This window comes from Symphodus melops, assembly GCF_947650265.1.
Source record: "Symphodus melops genome assembly, chromosome: 14".
Taxonomy (NCBI): domain Eukaryota; kingdom Metazoa; phylum Chordata; class Actinopteri; order Labriformes; family Labridae; genus Symphodus; species Symphodus melops.
In genome coordinates this window covers 14,238,892-14,260,871 of record NC_136704.1, presented here as the reverse complement: position 1 = coordinate 14,260,871, position 21,980 = coordinate 14,238,892, and the positions used below count along the sequence as shown (strand labels likewise).

General features: G+C 40.3%; 2 protein-coding genes across 2 annotated transcripts; one reads left to right on the top strand and one right to left on the bottom strand.

Annotated features, from left to right (window-relative positions):
- Window positions 1–137: 137 nt before the first annotated feature.
- Window positions 138–21,980, bottom strand: pkd1l1 (polycystin 1 like 1, transient receptor potential channel interacting; the record flags this gene model as incomplete). The annotated part of the gene is made up of 49 exons (XM_079361606.1): window positions 138–759; window positions 881–975; window positions 1,067–1,234; window positions 1,560–1,724; window positions 1,876–2,088; window positions 2,343–2,477; window positions 2,833–2,973; window positions 3,317–3,421; window positions 3,550–3,784; window positions 3,923–4,095; window positions 4,417–4,476; window positions 4,610–4,718; window positions 4,801–4,914; window positions 4,996–5,114; window positions 5,198–5,383; window positions 5,485–5,569; window positions 5,735–6,201; window positions 6,308–6,402; window positions 6,842–7,028; window positions 7,125–7,298; window positions 7,390–7,518; window positions 7,611–7,710; window positions 7,832–7,938; window positions 11,238–11,445; window positions 11,774–11,857; window positions 11,981–12,179; window positions 12,456–12,556; window positions 12,703–12,854; window positions 12,938–13,051; window positions 13,126–13,368; window positions 13,462–13,833; window positions 13,921–13,977; window positions 14,153–14,345; window positions 14,727–14,859; window positions 14,971–15,091; window positions 15,515–15,657; window positions 15,935–16,012; window positions 16,101–16,277; window positions 16,359–16,427; window positions 17,508–17,732; window positions 18,186–18,404; window positions 18,506–18,669; window positions 19,313–19,516; window positions 19,602–19,783; window positions 19,879–20,082; window positions 20,164–20,296; window positions 21,124–21,363; window positions 21,545–21,710; window positions 21,941–21,980. The coding sequence occupies 49 exons, from the start codon at window positions 21,978–21,980 to the stop codon at window positions 405–407; spliced, it is 7,938 nt and encodes a 2,645-aa protein (XP_079217732.1). The 3' UTR covers window positions 138–404.
- On the top strand, window positions 8,074–11,083 carry LOC306835327 (uncharacterized protein). Its single transcript, XM_079361798.1, has 6 exons — window positions 8,074–8,527; window positions 9,264–9,326; window positions 9,514–9,555; window positions 9,631–9,693; window positions 9,941–10,069; window positions 10,716–11,083. The coding sequence occupies exons 1-6, from the start codon at window positions 8,251–8,253 to the stop codon at window positions 10,997–10,999; spliced, it is 858 nt and encodes a 285-aa protein (XP_079217924.1). The 5' UTR covers window positions 8,074–8,250; the 3' UTR covers window positions 11,000–11,083.

The window sequence follows — 21,980 nt, the reverse complement described above, 5'->3', positions numbered from 1 at the left end:
ATTTCTCTTTACAGCCTAAGAAACAGATTGTTAAATATTCAGACTGTTGATCAGAAATGTTCACATGTCAGATTTAATCACACAACAGTCACATACAATGTATATAAGCGGAAACCTTTTTTTTTTTTTTTTTAACTGATGGCACTAAAATAAACAGAAACATGCAACTCTAATGTGTACATCTTTTTCATTACAATCACATTTAAATGGCAGGTTGTAAGTATAGATTCATACAAAGTAAGAAAAGGCCACAGGTACAAACGTAATTGAACTTTTCATATGTGCATGTGATCCAGATTATCTAGTTTCTATATCTAGATTTACTAGTTGAGGAGATGCATTAAAATCCTAAACTCATAGCATACATCATTATGATAATGTTTCCTGCAGAAGGACCCTATTGTTTATAATGATACAAGACTTTCAGGTGCCTTATGTACCTGAACCTCCACCACCACCTCTGTATGAGTGGCCTGACTTACACTCAGCCAGCGGCTGTCGTCTCTTCTAGTCGTCTGCTCAACTTCCTTCTCAGGATCATCATCTGAACAAACTGTAATCAGGGGTGTTGAACCTGGAGGGGACATGCACGTTTGCATCTTTAGATAATCCTGAAGCTCTCTGTCTTTTGGACTTTCTTCTGTTATTGTGTCAGGTTGTTGTGAATTATGTAATGTGAAAGCAGTGTTGGAGCAGCAATTCTCTCTCCTTTGGCATCTCTGCTGCTGGAGTGTCAGTATCCCCGGTTCAAGTTTGGACCTGGTAATCCATTCCCATGAAGAAAAACACAGGATACTGCATCATTTTGCAATCAAAGATATTTCACTTTTTTGCTTATGATTAACATGTAGTCTAGATAATTTGCATACAAAATGATTACCTGAGCAAGTAAGATGGAGAAAGGGTTTCCACATGGCCACTGACATCTGAGTGATCATTAGCCATTGTCTCTTCTGATAGTGATCTAACAGAGTCCTGTAGCAGAATCACACATTTTCTCTCAGGAGGACATGTCAAAGAATACATCGTGCAAGAGCACTTTGTTTTGTTTAGGAGGTAAAGTCACCTGTGTGTCCATGTAGGGGGGCTCCTGTGTTAGTGAGGTGTGAGGACTGTTGTCCTCCCTGTGGTGGTGGGCTTTGGGGGGCAGCGTGAGGTGCAGACTGTTTGAGAGGGCGTTGAGTTTAAACAAAAGTTCATCCACTAGGCCTTCAAACTCCTCAAGGTGATAAGTCTGAAAAGAAGTGTACAACTATTTATCTCTGAACTCTACAAATATAAACGTTTAGGCCACCTTTACATTTGTTGGTGTGACACATCATGACCCTTTTCTGCAAAGTGACTGTTTAGGAACAGTTTTATTTTTCAGCTCGGCAACTATTATTTTGTGTACATAAAATGTTCCTGTAAACGCCAAACCTCCACATCTCTCAATAACCTGACTGTAGGTAATTTGACAGTGAGGTGCAGGTTGAAAAGTATATAAATGAAAATGACTTTGAATTATTATTTTTTTTGCAAAAAGCATCTCTCTCTTGAGTGAGCTGCTTTTTTCTTACCCTCCTTTCCACTTGATTTTCAGTCCATGATCGTCTTTGTGCCCACCCTGTGACCTCAGAGACTCTCTGTCTGATGTAATCGATTAATTCTGTTACAGTAAAGACGTTCCCCCTCGTTAGAGGTGGTTTGGCACTTCTGAAAACCGATGACGCTACACCCAGAGTCTGCAAAAGAAGACAGACTGCTGTTAGAAAATAACAGATGATGACCTAAGCGATGACTGATTTATTAAACATTATGTTTGTCTTTTAGTCTTTCATTCAGTCATCATTCACTTACAAAATGTATAGGAAAAAAAGTGTTTCATATATGTACCCCTGCTGTCCACACAATGGAGGACAGATAAAGAGCTGCTCGGTAAAGAAGATCCCACTCAGACAGGAGGAGGCCCTTTAAGGGCCTGTGACTCCAGTCCTGACCGAGTCGTGGCTGAGGTGAGCGGGAAAGTAAACTGAAGGGCGAGGAGCTTTTCACAAGTAGGAGATTCCCCGCACAGGACAGCGCCACCATCAGGATAAGACCTGTAACCTTAAGACAGAAGGGGGGAACTATTTCTATGTTTGCTGCTGAGACCAAATGATCACTGCAGGACAATAATTATGTTTTTCACAGAATTGTACGATACGTCACTGATAGTTTGATGACATTCCTCAACATCCTCTGATGGCATCATTCATACAGACTTTAAAAACTTAAACCTGCCTTTTCTAAAATGTCAGTGTCTATTGCTGACAACATAGGCCGTTTTCTGACACGTGTTGCTGTACAATGTTTTTTTTTACCATGGGCCATAAAAGTCGGGAAAGTGTGCGAGTGAGGAGTGCAGCAGAGGTGGCAAACATCCTGTTCACGCTCAACACAGTCACACACTTCGTGGTGAGGAGGAAGAGAAGAAGTCCACGCAGACTGCGGACATACTGCAAACACAAGACATCATCACTGTGAATCATTCAAGTCATGTTTGTAAAGCACGTTTGACACCTGAATTCCTCAGCTTGTATTTAATAAAGGCGTGTCTTACAAAAACTACAAACTAAAGGGTTAACAACTACATAATCACAAACATAAAGTCATAAATAATGGTTACATAATATTGTTTAATTAAATTCCTAATCATAATCTTGTTAAAGATAAGGCTCTTTCTTTTTAAAGAGAAGGTCATTTATTAAATTACAGCAGGACAGGCAGTGAGCGGTACTATCAACATTAAATATTTGTTTTTCCTGCATCTCCAACCCTCCCCTCCTTCACACGACTCTTTCTTTCTCTCACTTGTTCACAGGTTGCCAGAAGTACGACATCGACATGTCCCCTGTGGTTGTGTCTCTGCAGTAGCTCCACTAAGTCCATGATAATTACAGAGTGAGAGATGTAAAAAGCGTAATACACCAGGGTTACGGAAAGCAAACTGACCTGCAGAAAAGAGAGAGACAGGGAGAAAGAGGTTTCATTCTAGCGTAAAATAAAGCAGGCACAGGTATGCTACATTTTGTGTGGCCAATGTCATGCTGTGTGCTTGACCTTGTGTGTGTGTGAATAACTTCACCGTTGTGTTAGTTCAAGAGCTAAAGGTTGGTTTACCCTTTCTGGTCATTGTGATCTTGTTTGCATTGTTGCATGCAAGTGTGTGTGTGTGTGTTGATTGTGTATCGTGTATTTGTATCCACTTTTCTCAAGTATGTTAAAGCTTGCTGTAATCTTTTTTTCTCAGTGCGATGTTTACCTCTGTGTTTTTGTCATTATGTGGAGGACTCACTTCTAGCCAGCTGCGGCGCCTCCTCCAGTATCCAAACAGGCCGTCCTGCCCTACACTGTACACCTGATCCCAGAGTTGCAGCAGAGACAAGAGAAGGAAGAGGAGCTGGAGGGGATGAAGAAAAAGTGTCCCGTGTTGTTTGTCTTGTCTTTCAGAACCAACTGAAGCACAAGTATTTTGGGAACAGTTTTGTTTGAAGACCGTACTTGGTTTTGAGAGTCGGTGATTTTTACCTGGCACACCATCACAACATAGTCCCACACAGCAGGGGTGTGATACACCCTAACTGACTGGACCTTGGCAGAGGGCAGGAGGACACCTGTTGGGCTCTGCTCAGCGAGCATCGTCACACCGGTAAACAAGTTGAGTGCAGGACTAAACAAGGTGAACTGGACTTTCACAGCTGCCGTCTGTCGGCCCAACCATTCACCTGAACTCAGGAGCTTCAGTTTGGACGCAGCATCAGACCTGCAGTGGGACAAATTGAACAATGATGATGAGGATTTCACAGACGTGAGGGTGTAGGCATCAGTAAATCGTTTCAGCAGAGAAAGCGTTTTGATAACTCAATCACTTTTATCGCGTGTGTGTCTGTGTGTTTCTCACTTTCTGTGGCCTAAGCCGACTTCAACTCTTTGTCCAAAGTAGCAGCCCAGCTGACCACATGTCCTTAAAGTTTTTTTTGTAGGAACAAAGACACTGGATTGTGGTTGAGAGGATGTGCTGCTCCCAGACATGGATGAACGAAGATACTCTGGCATGAGAGTGATGCTCGGTACCTGAGCAGCCATACAAAGCACAGTCAGTCAGAATACTCACAGTCAGGGCGATCAAAGGTAACAGTGCGTCAGTGATTGCTCTAAGAATTTACAGCACAGGGTTTCTTCTCAAATTTGAACTGAATTAATAAATCCCTCAATGCAACGACTTTTAATATCTGCAAACATTCCTGCAATATAGTTCCATAGAAAATGGATTTAACTCAAGGTCACACAGCACCCTCTACAGGGAGACATTGATTTTAGTACAGTAAATAGAGTAGAAACCAGAAAGAGAGATAGTGGGCCCCCCCCCCTCCGTGTGTTACAGCAAACATTGACCTGAAATAAGCTGCACTTCTTTGTCTTCCACAGAATTGGCTCTCCAATTAAGATGATTGACTGTTGGACGAAATCAAGGCATTTAGCAGTAAAAAAAAAAAAAAGTGAAACATTTGTTTGATTCCATACTTATGAAACATAAAAATCCTTAATCACAGTTGATTATAGTCATTTCAGAGACGCTGTAGCTCACCTTGGTTGTGGTTGATGCATTTTTGTAGAGTAAGTTAAGGAGATGGCTCTGTGTCCACATCCACCAGTCGTCGTGTTTTTGTATGGACATAAATGAATCCTCATGGCCTCTGCAGAAAGAGTGTGTTCATCAGAAGGTAACAGACACGAAGAAAGAGATGATGTGTGTGTGTGTGTGTGTGTAAATATTACCCTATAAAACGTTTTCTGACAGCTGTGTTGAGGTGGTTATAATCCGTTGTAAGTGAGTTGTCATAATTTATGCAGAGTATCACGAAAAACATGGAGAAACAGAGCGACAGATCCCTGGAAGAGAAGAAAAAGGGATGATTCCTTCTTCAACTTTAAATACACACAGGTGTACACATAAGGTACACAGCTTCATACCTGAGGGTTTTGCAGATTAGAGCTTCTCTTTTTTTCTTCCCACGGCTTTTCCTCAGTTCTGCCAGTGTTGGCGGGCGTACATGTCTGAGGAACCGGGCACGCTGGCGAGCTCCAAGCAGCTGTCAATCAGAGATATGTTGAATAAAAAAAATAAAAAAAACAGAAAGATGAGAATCAAATAATTGCAGAGTGCATCTATCACCTTTTCGCGGTTTGTGCATCTCGTCAGAGGAAAGGCAGTTTTAAAAAACTGATCCTCTGGCTGATAAGCACCAGTGGGACTCTGCAGTTTTGAAACCTCTGTCTCAACCTCTCTGACTCTGGAGAAACTGTGGAAGTCGGCTCTTTTTCTGTACCAAAATGAGGCGACCACTGCCACCACGACTATCTGCAAGAGAGCAACGGAAAATGTAAAGAGCTGACATGTTAAACAGTGTCAGTTTTACAAACAGTTGAAACACGTTTGAAAGCTGGCCTGCATTAGTTTACCACAGCTGGCTGAATGAAGAAGATGCAAGACATCAGGCTGATGAAAAGAGAGTGCATCCAAAGCAGAGCCTGGCTGCTGCTGAGCCTAAAACAAGAAAACACAAAACATTTAGACTCTGACACATACAGTTATAAGAGGATATAAATAAGGATTTAAAAGGTATTTATCAATAAGACATAACCGACAGCTTCACAATCATTCATATCATTTTATATTTTAACCCATTTAATGATTTTGTGTATGTGCTACCTGGTCCCCAGCACTAAAGAGAGCCCCAGGCAGCAGAGAGACAACAGCAGACACAGGGTCCAGGCCAGATAGTGGCTCCACTGAGATATTGGTCGGAATCCTCTCCTTTTGAGACTGGCCACGTTGTCTTCACGTCTGCTGTAATTGGACCAAATTGGCTGGTAATGGCTGCCTTCCTCCTTTTTTCCTTGAGGATCTTTATCCCTTTGAATAGCTTCCACTCCCGCCCTCGAACTGGACAAAAGAGCTGGTTTGCTTCCATGAAACTCACTGCTTTCACTTAAAAGGCCTAACACTTTTCCCTGAGGTGCATCAACATTTGACCTCTCAGTAATCGGGGCCACATTTTGAAGAGCTGATCTCGTATTCTCGACTTCAAAAGCCTGTTCCTTTTTTATGGCCACATGTGTTTGGATAACAGGTTCTTTATATGTGTTCGTAGAAGAAGCTGACACCAGGTCACGGCCCTACAACACAACAAGAAGGGGCAGAAAGGGAAGAGAATGGCTATGAGATGAAAAGGAGAACATGAAAGACATAACAGGGGGAAAATATTGATTGTCCAGATATTACCTGGTGTGTGTTCGTCCGTGCTTCCTTTGCCCACTGCTGAAGACTACTCCAGAAGAGATGTGGCTCAAATACACTATCAGTCACTGACAGAGCCTCTGTGAGGAGAAAAACACCACAATGACATGAGGAGAAATATGTGGCTCAATGGAAGAAAGTGATTCTCATATATATTGGGTATATTCTAAAATTGAGTTTATATTTCAGGTGCATTCACTAACAAGACTCAAATACGGCTGGGGGTCGGGAAATACAAAGCTAAAGCAGTAAGCAAGCAATAACCTCAAACTAAAAAGTGGATTTATCTAGCTCCACCTAGAGTAGAAAATTGGTGCTGAAATATTTAAGAAATCTCTAATAATACAAAGTTGAATTATATAATAGAATAATGAATAATATTGTATAAAAATGGCTAATACAAGACTGTTAATTTGACATACCTACATATTGATTGGTTTCTGTCTCTATCCACTGTCATGTCTCTACATAAAGGCATAAAAAGCCCCAAAGTAAAAATTTAAAGAAAAATCTGCTCACCTTCAAAAAAGATCTTTTCAGTGTTTGTGCCATTTGAGTGTTGGGTGTGTGACGCTGTCAATTTGACATCACGTAGCCGGAACAGAAAAGATATCAACACTCCAGCAGGCAACACAGCCACCACACTTAATATTCCTGTTGTCACGGAAACAGCTGATACATCAACGATGCCCACCTCTAACAGCAACTGTAAACAGGAGATCAGGAATAAAGTTTTTATGGGTTATACAATTTCTTACTCTCGAAGACCAGATGTTTAATTTGAAAGGTTTTATAGACAAACCTGATCATCCATTTGTGATATAATTATTGTGTTTACACATGCGTAACCCATCAGGAGCAGCAGGCAAACACCAAGTCTTTGAGTGCATGTGAAAGAGTTGGGGCAGGGGCGGCTGTGTACAGATATCCACATGTGATGGTCGACAGAGTAGTCGGACACCTTGAGAAAAAACATCTGCAAGAATGCATGCACATGTTTAGAAAAGATAAAAGGGTTTTTTTGTTTTTTGAGGGTGTTCATTTGGTTTTTTATTTAAGCACTCCACCTTAACAAAGCCAATTCCCTTATTGCAAACTAGCAGCATTCTCTCCACCCGACCGTCCCCTTTATTCACAGCCAGCCAGCAGTCGCCAACAAAGAGCCAAGAACGTCCTTTTACATTACCTCTATTCACCTGTTTGAAAAGCAGAAAGCAAACCATCTTTGAGGTAGAAGGGAAACACCAAGCACTGAGGAAACAGCACATTGAATTCCAGATAGACTAACCTCAGATACTTCCACATTTTTAAGGTACCAGGTCGGGGAGGGGCCAGAGTTGTCATGCCAGATGTGAACCCCCCATACTGAGCCCAGAGAGTCAGCTGCACTGCAGTTACAGAGAAAGAAAATACTTAGCAGGATTTTAAAAAATTCTTCAAATGTATTATTGTTGTAAAAGGGATAAAAACGTAGTTTTTTACTTGGTCAAAGTAATATTTAGATTTTACCTTACGATAAATGTATTGCGAGTGTTTTTCCTGAACAAGGTGCATCCTGGAACTTGTAGTTCTTTTGTCTGTGAGATCCCATTATTACCATTCAACACAATGTAAACCTGGTGAACCAATAGAGATAGACACATAGCAGGTAATGTCTGGGGAACCAACAAATACATTTGTAGAAAAAGATCAAACATGAAATCATAGATTCCTTTCATCTGAAAGCTCAAATCAGTTCTGGTTAGTTTTTTTTTACTTTCAAGCCAGTGTGTTCCTGAATGTTGTGAGCTGTTGTTGACCTTGTTTCCTGGTACATCTGTTCAACTCTCACAGCTGTTCAGTGACCTATTTTATGTGTAAACAAAGTCAGGTACATGGTAAGATAGTGTTACAGTCCATGTTGCTGTCCAAAGAGGTGACTTTTCAGAATGAGGAGAACTGCATTTTTTTTAGCGTTCCTGCTCTGTCTGGACCGTACGTGGACTCAAGGTGACACTGGAAGCCCGACAGGGAACAACAGTAATAGGACAGAGCAGGAGAATGGCAAGAGTGTCTTAGCAACAGCTGATAAATTCAGGGAATCAATCAACATCATCCCTGACATCTGGGCTGAACTGAAGGAGCTGAGAGTCATGACAATGGAACAAAAGTTGGAGCTGAGGAACAGCAATATCAAGATAAAAGAGCTGGAGCATGAAAACACAGGTAATGCATGACCTGAGCTATTTCTATATGCCTAATAACTCTTTTATTGCTTTGATTATCTTAACGGTCAACCATATAAGCAAGTACAATATCTTAGACCAAATAGTTATCCACAACTATCAAACTGGTGAAAAGGAGTTCTGACACATGTGATACAATGATTTTTTTTATGATTAGGTAAATCTCTGCTGATTTGATTCACTACATGACCGAATCCTCATGGTGGTGCTTGTGATATGAATGAAGGGAATGTGGAAAAAAACCTCATGTGCCAAAATGAGGTTGATATGAGGATATAAAAAAGAGGAGGACAGCAGGAAAATGTCGGACAGAGTTGAAAAGAAGTTTAAAGGACAAAACATAACAGTATACAAAACTGTCCCCACATTTATGTAAACAAAAAATACATTATTCCAGCACTGTGCCTTTTTAGGGACTTTTATATTCTCTTGGCTGATTAGATATTGGGATGAATTTTGATTTGTTTCATTTTCTTAATATATCAATCATGACAAAATCCCCTTTATAATATCATTATTGTGGGCCATGCATTTCACATGGTAATGTATTATATCTAAATCTAACACCCCTCTTGTTGAGTAGTGATTATTTTTGTTGTTTTATTGACAAATCTTTATCTATAGAACATATAAAAGGTGTAGTTCCTGATGCACCTTAACACTTGGCAGTTTACTGAATTTAAACCCACTTTCACGGTGACATTAAATGTTTTCAGTTTTGAGTGCCCGATTGAGCACCAGTGAAAACCAGCTGGAAGAGCTGAAGAGAGAGAATGCAGGTGAGCTACAAAAATCATTCAAACGTTAAAACAGGGTACACACTGTATACTGTATGTAATCATTTGTTCCATAATAAGGAACGTTTTTGTTGCTAACCTGTTCAAAACGTTGAAGGAAGAGAACAGGATTTTAGCTATGTGGAGAAATGAGAGGCTTTTGATTAATGATACACTTGCTTTTAAACAGATCTTCAAGTCAGAGTAACAACAACTCAAAATCAGAACTCAGGTAAGATTTCATTGTTTTGATAAAGGGACAAAAACCCCTAATAATGATATAATAATATGTTATCTGTGTTTACAGTTTTAAAGACCAGAATGAGCTCCATTGAGAATGTTGTTGAGGAGCTCCAGAGGGAAAATGCAGGTAAGCAAAATAAAGCATAATGTCAAAATGGTGGTAAGGAATTAATTGCTGCAGAGAGGCGTTATGATCTACGAAAAACTGTCATCAAACTCTTATTGCTGTCTCTGACAGAATGCTGTGCGTTCAGTCAGGATGGTAATCTTGTTGATTTACTGGCCTCAACATTCCAAATAATATTCCTGCTCTTATATGTGTATACATAAAAGCTCTAATACTTTCTTTATGCACAACTCCAATATTTAAACAGACCGTCCAAAGGTGGCATTCTCAGTCGGTCTTACTGACGTGGGACAAATTGGACCCTTCAATACTGAAGTCACACTTAAGTTCATTAAAGTCTTCACCAATATTGGCCAGGCCTACAGTCCGACTACAGGTATCCACCTCAGTCACCTATACATTGTTATTGTACATTTATTTGCAGTTTTTTGGGGGTTTTTTTATTGTTCTTTGCAGAGAAATGATGTTCTTGTTTTTTAAATTGTCCAGACAGGGTGCAGCACTTTGATGTTCCTAGAGCTCCTGCTGTCAGACTTTTTATTTATTTGTATTTTTTGGATGATGTGTTTGCTGCTGTTGCACGTCTGGCTGACTGAGATCTTGTTTTAAATTACATCTCTCACAAGGTCTCACATTGCATCCAGTGTTTCGATGAGATTAGACTTCTTTCTCTGTTTTTCTTAAATGTCTTCTTGATAAGGGGACTCTTAAACTCATATATAGCAGTTTTTCATATTCAGCTAGCATGCGACGTTCCTTTTTTTAGCAAAGCATTTTGTTTGCTTGTATTATGTAGCCTTTGTTAAATCTAATTGAAGAACCTTGTCATTCTAATGAATGCTGCTGTTAAGACTTCTTTATAATTTTTTCAGTCAACTGTAAATCAATCAAAGGGCTTTTATGAACTATTTTTTTTAATAAAAATGAAACTGATTTCACACTTATTTAGCAAAGGATGTGTCTCAATGGCGAACATGAGGTAAAAGGTTCTGACTCCATGCTTTATTTCTCTTTCGTTGCAGGAATCTTCACAGCTCCGGTCAAAGGAGTCTACTACATCAGATTCAATGGCTGGGACGCACGACAGTTAAAAGTAATGGGTGTTAAACTGTTCCACAATGACAAGACAATTACTCATTGTTACGATTCAAATGATCAGTACGACTACGCCAACGTGTCCAATGCCTTTGTTCTTCAACTTGAGAAAGGAGATGTTATCTACATGGTTCTCCGCACAAACTCAAGTATTTGGGACGACACCAATAATCGGACCACTCTTAGCGGCTTTCTCCTATTTGCTCTGTAAAATCAGCCGTACAACACCCACAGACAAGAGCAATAATGTGTTATATTACAAGAATACAAACTCAGTTCAAATCACTCTGTTAAATGTGACTATTTTTGTTTCTTACAATGGACGCCACATGGGAGGTAAGATGAAACAATCATTTACAAAAAAAAAGAATACTCTTCAAAGTTTGAAGACACACGATATTAGTTTTGCTTTTAATGTCTGTGTTTAAAGGATTCAAAATAAATCGTACCTTTGCAGTCATATCGGCGACAGAGCAGGGACCAGTGTGGACTGTAACAGCGTAAAGGTACGGGTCATAAGGCGAGTTGTCAGACAGAAAGTGGACCCTTTGGTTCACCTCAGAGACCACATCAGCTCTCCTACACACCACCAATCCAGGGATGTACATGCACACACACAGCACCAGCATGCACAACACTGTCAGGTTAGTAGAAACACTGAGGGGGGGGGGGGGGAGAGAGAGAGAGAGAGGAGTTATTATAGAACATATAGAACATGTTATTCTCTTTACATATAATACTTAAAACTGCGGACAACTGTGCACAGAATCAGAATCAGAGTCAGCTCAAGGCAGCAGAAAAAGATGCTGTTTGAGGTATTAGCATTCCTTACACCTTTACACTCATCATAATATTATAAGTATGATGATTGTGTCTTACTAAACAATCATTAAGACACAGTGTAATTACTTAGAGTTAAAGTAATTGAGAGTTTTTGTTTTTCTGTGTTAAATGCATAATTCGGATCTAATGCAATTAAGGTCACCTTATTAACGGGTCCACTCCGGCTGTGTCGAGGCTGCTCGGGATCTGCTGCTGCATTACAGTCACTGGCCTCAACTGCTGACAACTGAGATAAGAAGGAAAGAAGCACGAAAACACTCAAAAATGTAAATCAGCACTAAGTAGGTGGCTAGTTCTCACACTTGTGTTCCCCTCTGTGACGGTGTTCTCGTGCCCACACACTCCTTACCTGCAGTTGACCGCAGTATCGGCGTCCACTTGCTGTGTCTTACAGCCATGTTGTGTCCAGGCCCACCTGTGGTGATCCAAGGACAAACACAGGCTGCTGTCCACAGTGAAACTGTAGCTGACCTGCTCACTCATGTACTTGTGTCTGGCTGCTTTCTCAAAATCTGCGTTCAGCAGGGCCAGGTGACCTAACCCTGCAGCTGGAAATGTTCATCATATTAGCATTACAGGGCATGAGACATTTCTAACTGTAACAAGAGGCTTAAATACTGATAAAGCACCATGTGGGTAGCAAGACAAAGACAGCTGAATAAGGGGAATCGCTGATATGACCCCAACTTAATCCAATCACTTTTACATTCATGGAACAAGTTCAATTGTATCGTTGTGTTTTTTTTGTACTATTTGTTTTCCTGTTGAGTTTGTAATCTCAGCCAACAGCTAAATGCTTGTTGTCACATTTTCTTCAGCCTTACCACTTAGGTAGGATGGGGGCAGAGTGATGCGCGTGGTGTTGCTCTCCCAGTGGTGAATCTTGAGCAGATGGTGCATGCTGGGAGTCGGCCTCTCAAACATTCTGCAACAACAAGGACTCTTTGGTCATTTACGTGCCACATTTTTTGCATTGTACGTAAAAATTCATTCAAGATAAATGACAATGTTTCGATGTTGTCCGTCACAGTACATGATGATGACTGTAATGTAAAAACCCAGCAGGTCTACCTGAAGAGCAACATGATGGGAAATGCCTTGTTAAGCGATGGCCTGAACACCACACTGAGCTGGATGGCCTGCTGCAAGTGCTCCTGGGTAATACTGAAGCTGTGGTAGTTGATTTGGCTGCGCAGGAGAATGTGCTCCACAACAGAGCTCTTCTGCAAAAAAGGATTTCATCACAACATCATTTGACTGTAGTGAAATGGTGCAAATTCGGAAAACTGCAGAACAGGGGACCTACGTTCCTCTGTGGTGGCTGAAACTCGATAATCATTGGCTGAATAAGAGAGTGAACGGGTATCTTTCTCTTTGTGCTGCACCTGTATAGGCTCAGGTCCATCACTGCTCCGCTCAACTGAAAAACAGCAAAGAAAAATTAGAGCAATGCTCTTTGATGTTTAATTGAATGTCATGTCACAGCAGTCTAACCTTTCCAGGATGGTGAGCCCAGGTGTAAGGGCTGTGGCTGAGCGTGGTCAGCAAGCTGAGCACACATGGTCTCTGAGTCTCTCTCCTGCGACCAAACAAGAGCTGGATCATGGAGGATGGCAGGTAGAAGGTGCTTGAACCAATGCTGACGACTGTGGAGGTTTGGTTTTGGTATCTGGCGTGTAAGTCGATTAAAGGGGAGCTGAGTCTGAGCTCCTGGGCCTCGTTAAACCAGATGTTCCTCTAGAAAAGAACAGAATTAAAGGAGAAAAATGTAGGGAAGATATGTAGGTTGATGAGTAGGTATGCAGAAGGAAACAAATCTTTTTTTCTTACCAGCACCAGGTTTGTAGCAGTCTGGAGAATCTCAGCGACAACTTGCATCCTCTGTCTAATTAAAATGGATCCATGTTTTTCTATGTAAACACCAGGGGATGAACTGGACATGCAGCCACCAGACAGGACATTTCTAATGTTTCTATCACGCAAGTCAGATTCTAAAGCCTGTGTAGTATCACCACCGTCAACATCTTCTGACGAGAGGTCATTACTGTTCAGAGCAGCTTTCAGGCTGTATGAGAGCAGGGACACCAGGGTGTTGAGTGTCTCTTGGTTCAGATGGTACCAGCCTGAAGCTCTGGACTGCGATAACTGCTCAGAGATGTCCCGGACATGAGCCGTCACTCTCCTTGCACTTGCGAGTGAGACCTTAACAGAATAAAGTGAGAAGGAGAAACGCTTTCCATTTGTGTCTCTACATCAGTGAAAATTCGCGAAAAGAGACGCTTCACTTACCTGACGTGTAACAGACAGAAGTTTTTTAAGAATGCAGATGTTGTCTACCATCGATACCTGGGATTGAAATGCATGTTATTAAAATGCTGTAAAAAAAAAATTTAAACAAATCAATAACAGTTCAATATAACTGAGCGGCAGGATCAGGGAATCAAAATAGCTCAAGGGATTCATTGTAATAAAGACTTTGGCTCTGTTATCATTGATGTAAAGCACAAGTATGTGTGTGTACCTCTTCACAGCTCTCCAGCTCACACAATGTGCAGATAAGTACATTGCGTGTGCGTCTCTGCATGTGTGTGTTTGCCTCAGTGTCCCGGCTGAGTCGGTTCAGGATGCTGGTGAGGAGACTGACGTAGTTACGAATCTCTAAACTGTTCCCAAGCTGCATCAAAGCTGATAGGTTCTTGAGACCTGCCTCTGAACTAAAGAGAAAGAGACCCATATTGCACAACCATGTACTCTATAATGTATAAAAAAATAACTTAATAACATGCAAAACTCTACATATGATTCCAACACAAGTTGACCAATGAAGGATGTATAAGTGATGATTTTCTTTTTTTTTTCTTTTCTTACAGCAACAACTTCAAAAAACAAAACATAATCAGACATGTATATATTGACAAGATACACAGTTTTACAAACTCCATGACCAGTTTTTACAATCTGTCTAGTGTCTGTCTATATGTACTGGTGTAACTAGCACCCAAAGTATTAGCACGATGACGAAAACTTCAGACAAAAAGCTACCACATATACATGACTAGAATCCTGATATGATGTGATGCCAGTGTGATTCTTACAGCTCCAGATCAGGATCAGGATGCAAAGAGGAAGAGTCGTCTCTGAAGAATCTTGGCTGCACTTGGACGCCTACAGGACAGGATTTAGTAGCCGCCCCATTGATGCTACTTCTGATTACTATGTAAATAGTTACTACAGGAACAAACACACTGTCAGCAAGGTAATAAAAGAACATTTCTTGATGGCTTGTTGTCCTTTTGATACATCTTTGTAATACCTCTCTGTGTATGTGTATATATTCACCTTTATAGCCATCATCAGGGTCACCAGCAGGAAGGCTGAAGTAGTACTGGAAGTCACTGCCCACATACAGCATCCTGGGAGGTCTGTCTCCTACACTGAAGCTGTACTCGTACACTAAATCCTTTAGCATACACAACGACAAAAACATGGTTTAGAGGGTAATTATTACTCTTACAGAACACACACAATGTGCTCATTTGCGAAGTCTGCGAGTGTAAATGTTCATTTTTTTGTGTGTATGTTTGTACAGTACATGGTGTGTGTATTTCTGTGAACATATGGCAGAGAGAAATTAACTGGCTTACACAAAATCACAAGTCAACCAAAAACCTAAACTCTCCAAGTAGGTTTTTAATTGGTGTTCACAAAGACAACTTTTCTGTGAAATAAGAGAAAATGACTCTCTTATTTTCCTATGCCATAAGAATACTTGCAAACGGTTCATTAAGAAAGTTGCATAATAAAAGTAACTTTTTTTTTTTTAGAGCTTTCTCAATTTTTTTCTTCATGTATGTTTTTGCTTGCTGTGAGAGACAGAAGATACCTCTCTCCCGGAGGTACAGAAGATGCCGAAGTGTGTAAAGAACTCTATTCCTCTGCTTGGCTGGACCTGACACATCATGGCTTTTGGAGCAGGGTTGGTTTTTAAGAAGAGCTGAGTCCGGCCCAGATAACTGTCATGAGACCCTGAGTACAACATGCAACAATCAGATTAGCATCCAGTTATCCACCCTGTCTATTCTGCATCAATATTACCAGACAATGAGATCAGTTTTGTTAACAAACATTTACAAACATAAATCTGGCAAATAAAGAGAAGAAGAAAAAACAAGACTTCTGTGATGATTGCTTTTCACATTAAATAACATTTGGCCTCATCAAGTCGGTAGCCTAATTTAAGCTTCTTATGTGTTGAGAAAATGTCCTCAAGACAGGCTCCAATAATGCATGATGAAAGACTTACTGGCAGAGACCTCCAACATGTATCTGCTGCCAGGTCTCAGGCTGAACGGTCTGAAGCTGAGCAGAGAAGAGGAAATTCCTGGAAAATTGAAAGAGAAAATAATTTTGCAAGGATGAGAGAGGTAAAGAAGGAAAATGTGTCTCATTGAGTTGTGAAAATTATGAACCTGTGTGAGTGTAGGACTCAAAAACACTCCTGTCCACTGTGTCTCGAGGGAGATCCAATAAGGTTGGCTCGTGGGCTGTGACCAGTGGCCTGTCATCGACCAGATTATTTCCTTCATCTTCATGGAATGCTGGATCAAACTCTGAATCCTCTCCTCGACTGAAGGTCTCATCTACACCTGATGCACACAAACATGGCTCGAAACACAACCTCACACTGACGAGATTCTATGCAAACAAAGACATGACGGTCACTGTACCTGTAGGTCGACCTACTGAAATTCCTGGCTCTCCTTCCTCTGGGATCCTGTAGAGGTCATAATCTGAATCTGTAAAAGGATCAGCTGTGTTAATATGTTGTACTTATGTCCTGGATAACTGTACAGGATGTTTAAGGTATCATATCTGTTATGATAAGACTAGTGGTTGGTGGTTACTTGGTAACTGGTTTGAAAAAAACCTCCACTTTGCCTCTGAATTTTATAGATGCTTATTTTTTTAAAGCTCCTGTAAATATCAACGACTGTGTAATATGACTAATGTTTTATGTAATGTGAAAGTGCTGGCTGTGTTAAACATAGATACAGATATGACACTTGCTTCAGTACCGAACAACACATTTATGAATTTCCCCCGGGATCAATAAAGTATCTATCTATCTATCTATCTATCTATCTATCTATCTATCTATCTATCTATCTATCTATCTATCTATCTATAGGCTCATCTTACTTCACTTTAGCTATCAAGCTGATTTTTAGCTTTTCTTAGACGCAGCAGGCAGCTTTTTCCCAGAACAACAAGCTCCAATAAGCACGATTTAGGAAACTGCAAAATATTAGCCTCAGGATTTGGTTGAGATTATAAAGTCAGTGACTTCATCAGGTGATAGGAGGAACAACTCAAAATAAGCTACTAGAGGTGCACTACTGGCTAAGATAGATAAACACACGTTATTGTCTTCCCTAACAGTAACAGGAAATCTCCTTTCACAAGGCTCAAACATTACATTGAAGAAACACGTTAAAAATACAACACAAAACACAGCAAAGCACCCAAGTGGACAAATCATCAATAACAGCTGGTTTAAAGACCCTAAACATGCTCAAAGCACGCTAACACAGGTGTTTTCAATTGTGCCCTAACTGATTGCCTTTGATTGACAGCTCCTTCAGCTTTTGTTAATTTTGTTGTCGTTGGGTGGGAAAAATGCCACATCCTTATTGCTTTTATTGATTAATAGACTGCCTTGGCTAACTTTGGTCTTATTACCCAGAATAACTGATGAAAAACCACATGGAGGTGTGCTAACCTTTTAATGTGTTATTGCAAGAGCTCATCTAAAAAAGCAGTTTGATACTGAATGACTTCATCAGACTGCCACGACAGAGGGACCTGTTTAGTCTCACCTATTTGGCCTTCCAAGTCATCACTTTCCAGGACAGGAAAAGAAAGCTCCCAGTCAGCAGAGGAGTCGGAATCTATTTGCATTTCACTGATAACGTCACTCAGTCCAAAGTGGTCTGGATATAGGACGCTGCTGTTGTCAAGGGCAAGAGTCTGGTATTCAGTAGCAGAGTACAAAGGCTCTGGAGGGTCAAACTCCCCCAGAGGGCGATAAAAGGGCTCCTCTCCTGGACATAAAGAGGATAAGCTGTTAAATTATTCATAAACTGTCCTTTTTACTGTAACTTTAACCTCGCACATCATTGCTTCTTGTTGATTTTCTATAATGATGTGAACGCTGAAAGTGCTTTTAAGCTTTTTTTTTAATAGTTAGCGCGGTAAAATGTCACATTTTCAAATGTTTCTCCACTACAACTGAATTATATCACCTACGCCTTAAAAAGTAAATGGTGGCAGCACCATTGAAAATCACACAGCTTCCCATGCTTACCAGAGCCTGCTGTGTCTGGGTTGATTATAGAGGAGACATGCTCAGCATTTGTCAAACCTGTGTGAGTAGAAAGAAATAAGAAGTTTAGTGGTAGGCTGCTTTTTTTCTTTTCTTTTTTCAATTTCAGTGCAAAAAAAAATCCCATTCCTCTGTTTCACAGAAGTACCAGCCCTGCTGTTTTATTGCTTACTTGATTTATTTCTTTTATTTTTTAATGACACTGAGCTGTCAGCCAGGTTCTGATATCTCTTTCTGGATCTTGTTTCAGATACATTGGGAGCCACTGTGAGCTGGAGAGTGTCGTTAACAGGTGGAGGCAGGATGGACGTCCCAGGAGACTGAGAGAAAGTTGCTGAACCCTCCAAGATTGTTGACGGAGCACTGAGATCCAATGTGTAACAAAATGGGACTAGAATAGGACAAAAGAGGAGGAATTAAGTTTGTTGATTTTACTTGCAAATCATTTGATGGAAATAAATGTATTCACAGGTGCATACATCTTAGTTTTACCTTCTATGACAGGCTTGGAGGAAGCTTTGACTAAGAACAGACTCCAGCTGTACTGCACTGATTTTGAGGACATATCACAGCCCTCACACACGGCGCTGATAGAAAACGACTGATCCCAATTCAGCTGATCTTCCTGGCACTGGAGGCAGTAAACTGACACTTTCCTAGATTGGAAACATTTACACATTAAGAGCAGGGGAGCGAAATGCAGGGTGACTTATGGTACAATATAATAGACACGCCATGACACAATTTGGGGTGACCCAAACTAGTTGAACATTGATGCTTCTTTTAAAAGAGCCTCATTTAACTACACCTGCTTATGAAACAAGGACCACTAAAAAGGTCAAGTGTAGATGTTATTTATTCATTTAGTGCAATTTGGTGTCAGCATCATGCTTCGTGCTTTAACTTCTTTTTAAACAAAGTCTGCCAATATCCTGCTGTCATCTTCTTTTTATTCCCCTTTCACCTTCATCTTCAACTTTCCTTCATGTTTCTGTAATTCATGTGCCACCATGTAGAGTCATGAAATAGTGACATGCTGAGTCAAATTGCAAGGGAAATGATTAGAGCGCCATATTTTTCATTTATTGACTATTAGCACTTAGGGTTTTAGAAATTGTATTAAAAGAGTCAGATGATGTTTGTCATATCTTGTCCCACCAACGTGCTTTAAGCTGCTGCCAAATCTTAAAAATAGACATACAGTTCAACTCAAAGTATCGCATTTAATGTATTTTTTAAGTAAATATGATGAACAACAAATGGGTTTTAAATCTTAAGATCCTGTATAGTAGCTCCTACCTGATCACACCTGGTGTTACTGTGACAAAGGTCTCTGTTGAAGCTGAGCGCTCACCGCTGTGGACGGTGAGAGTGAACTGAAACTGGTCAAAGTTATTTTTTAGGAAACTGGCCGGAAATGAAAGCACGGGGGATGAAGTGGGAACGTCTTGGTGGAAACAGGAGCTGGCGATGGAGCTGACGGGTCTACATGTCCAGCTGAAACTGTGAAGAAAAAAATCCAAAAGGTGAATGGACATTTTTTCGTAAAATGTTTCCAGATTAAGATCCATTAAAAGTGTTCCTGTACCTGATCACGTTCATGGGGAAGTCTGGGTCAGACGATCTCTGACCGTCTAGGGTTACCACGTCAGTGTGTCTGTTGTTGATGTAGATGTTTGTGCCACCCTGGATGAAGGCTAGAGGAGGGCTTGGTATCACCTGCAATCTTGCGCTGTAGTTACTGTAGACCACACTGCCAGTTACCTGAACCTGCAGGGTGATGACATCAGTGTCTGTAAATACAGGACAAGAACATCGAGCCCCAGGTCCCAGTTTAAAGGCCTATGATTTTTTTGTCATCTTACCCTGGCTATAGCGGTGTAGGTGTCATAATGCAGGAGATGTCTTGGCAGAATGAGGCTCTGTCTGTTTGTGTTTATAAGACGCAAAGGCAAGATATGCCCTGCAGAGTCAAATAATGTCCAGGTGTAATGAAGGCTGCCTGAAATGTCACAGTCCAATTCAGTCTCATAGGTCACCCCAAGACGGATAACTTCATATCTTCGAACCTTGAAAAGAAAAGTTTAGAGAACACACATAAAGTGGGAATATAACATATATTTTCAATTATACCTGATGCAACAAGGTACCTGTAGTTTGAGAGGCCCCATGTTTTTAACAGGTGGAGGCTGACAAGGCCGGTCCACAATGAAGATGTGACTACTTAAAGAGGCAGAGCTGACCAGGTTAGACACAGTGACGTTCACTGTGAACTCTCCTGTCCTGCAGAGAGTAAAAATACATATAGGCAAAAATTCTAATTAAACTTAAGCAAACTCTCATCTCATTTAAAAATGAAGACAAATAATCCAACATTATAGCATGATTGTTATTGACATTTCAAAGACAGCTCCATCTTGATAGAAGGTTAAACAACTTTTTTCTATTCAAAGCTCTTGTTAGGAACTTTATGTTTGTGGTTACTTATATCTTTGCCAATTTTGAACAGTATTGTTGTTAAACAGAACGTTTAATCCTGCTTTCTTTTAAATGCAAACATATGAAAAATCTCTGCTTTGGAAAATGTAAAAAAAAGAAAGAAAAAGTCAACAATATGGATGTAATCAACGTTATTCCTAAAGGCCAGGTTTGATTGTGTAGCTCTTAAAGATGCCCCACTATTCATTTCAGTAAGTTTCATGAACATTTAAAAAAACACTCACAGGAGCTTTAAAGACAGAAACACATATTTGAGTTACATTTCTTTGCATTACATTTATTGAAATGCCACTATATTGTCAGTTAATGTACATACATGTATAAAACAAATCACTACAATGCAAAAATGTAAAAAAAAAACCACACACTTTAATAAGGATGCTTAAATTTGTGACCAGCGTATTCAATGACACAAAATGTTTGCATTTTTAAGCTCCTGTGAGGACTTTGCTTTTTAAAACGTCCACTAAAATATGCAAAACAGAACGTTTACAATCCATGTAATTTAATACTGTTTTTTTCTGGTGACATATTGACCAACATAGATAAATATACATTATAATTACCTAAATCTATAACAACGCTCAGTTTAAATCTGATGGTAAACTCACCTGTGGTAGACGTGCTGTTCTGTGCTCTGCCCTATTTTGGATGATCCGTCTCCAAAGCTCCACAGGAAGGTGGGATCAGTCCCAGCATTGACCCGACAACCCAACATAACTTTTTGGTTCTGCAGTACAGAAGCTGGGTGGAGCAGTCTGTTGAGCCTCACCACTCTCTGGATGACCAGCGAAAACACATCGGAGGTAACAGAAGTCTGGCTGCCAGTCATGACTACAACTACATCATACCTACATTGAAGAGGAGAGGATTCAAATGGGAGGTGGAAGAAAATAAATAATAACCTAAGTAATAGAAAATATGGTAATTTATTCTGTATACATGATCTATTTTTATTGATGCATTTTAAGTTATTGTATAGCATAAAAGAAGAATCCAAATAGTACTTTCACATCTTTATCTGTCTCATACCTCCCAGGTTTTTGATATCTTTTAGTGATAGTCCTTGAGGTGGTTCTGACTGATCTCGAGTCTCCAAAGTGCCAGAGGAACTCCACAGGGTCTTGTACTTGAGCCACTGCCAGAAGAGTTACATCTGCATTTGTTGGATAAGCTGGATTGTCTACATATATCTGCACTGTAATTGGGGAAAAACAGACATTGTATTGTCCTTACATTCAAACAAAATGATTACTTCATAATAGAGAGGTAAGACAAACAATTAGGTTCCGTTATCTTAAACTGTGTTTCAAATTAACACAAAAAATAAAGTCAAACTCCTTTTTTTCAACATGTTAAAGTAACGTTCAGAGGTTCAGCCCCTTCTCAGTAAGTGTTAGTCTTAAATGTTTCCTCACCATTATGAGCCAGGCTGTGAGCTGGACTCTGACTGGCGGGTGGTTGCCAT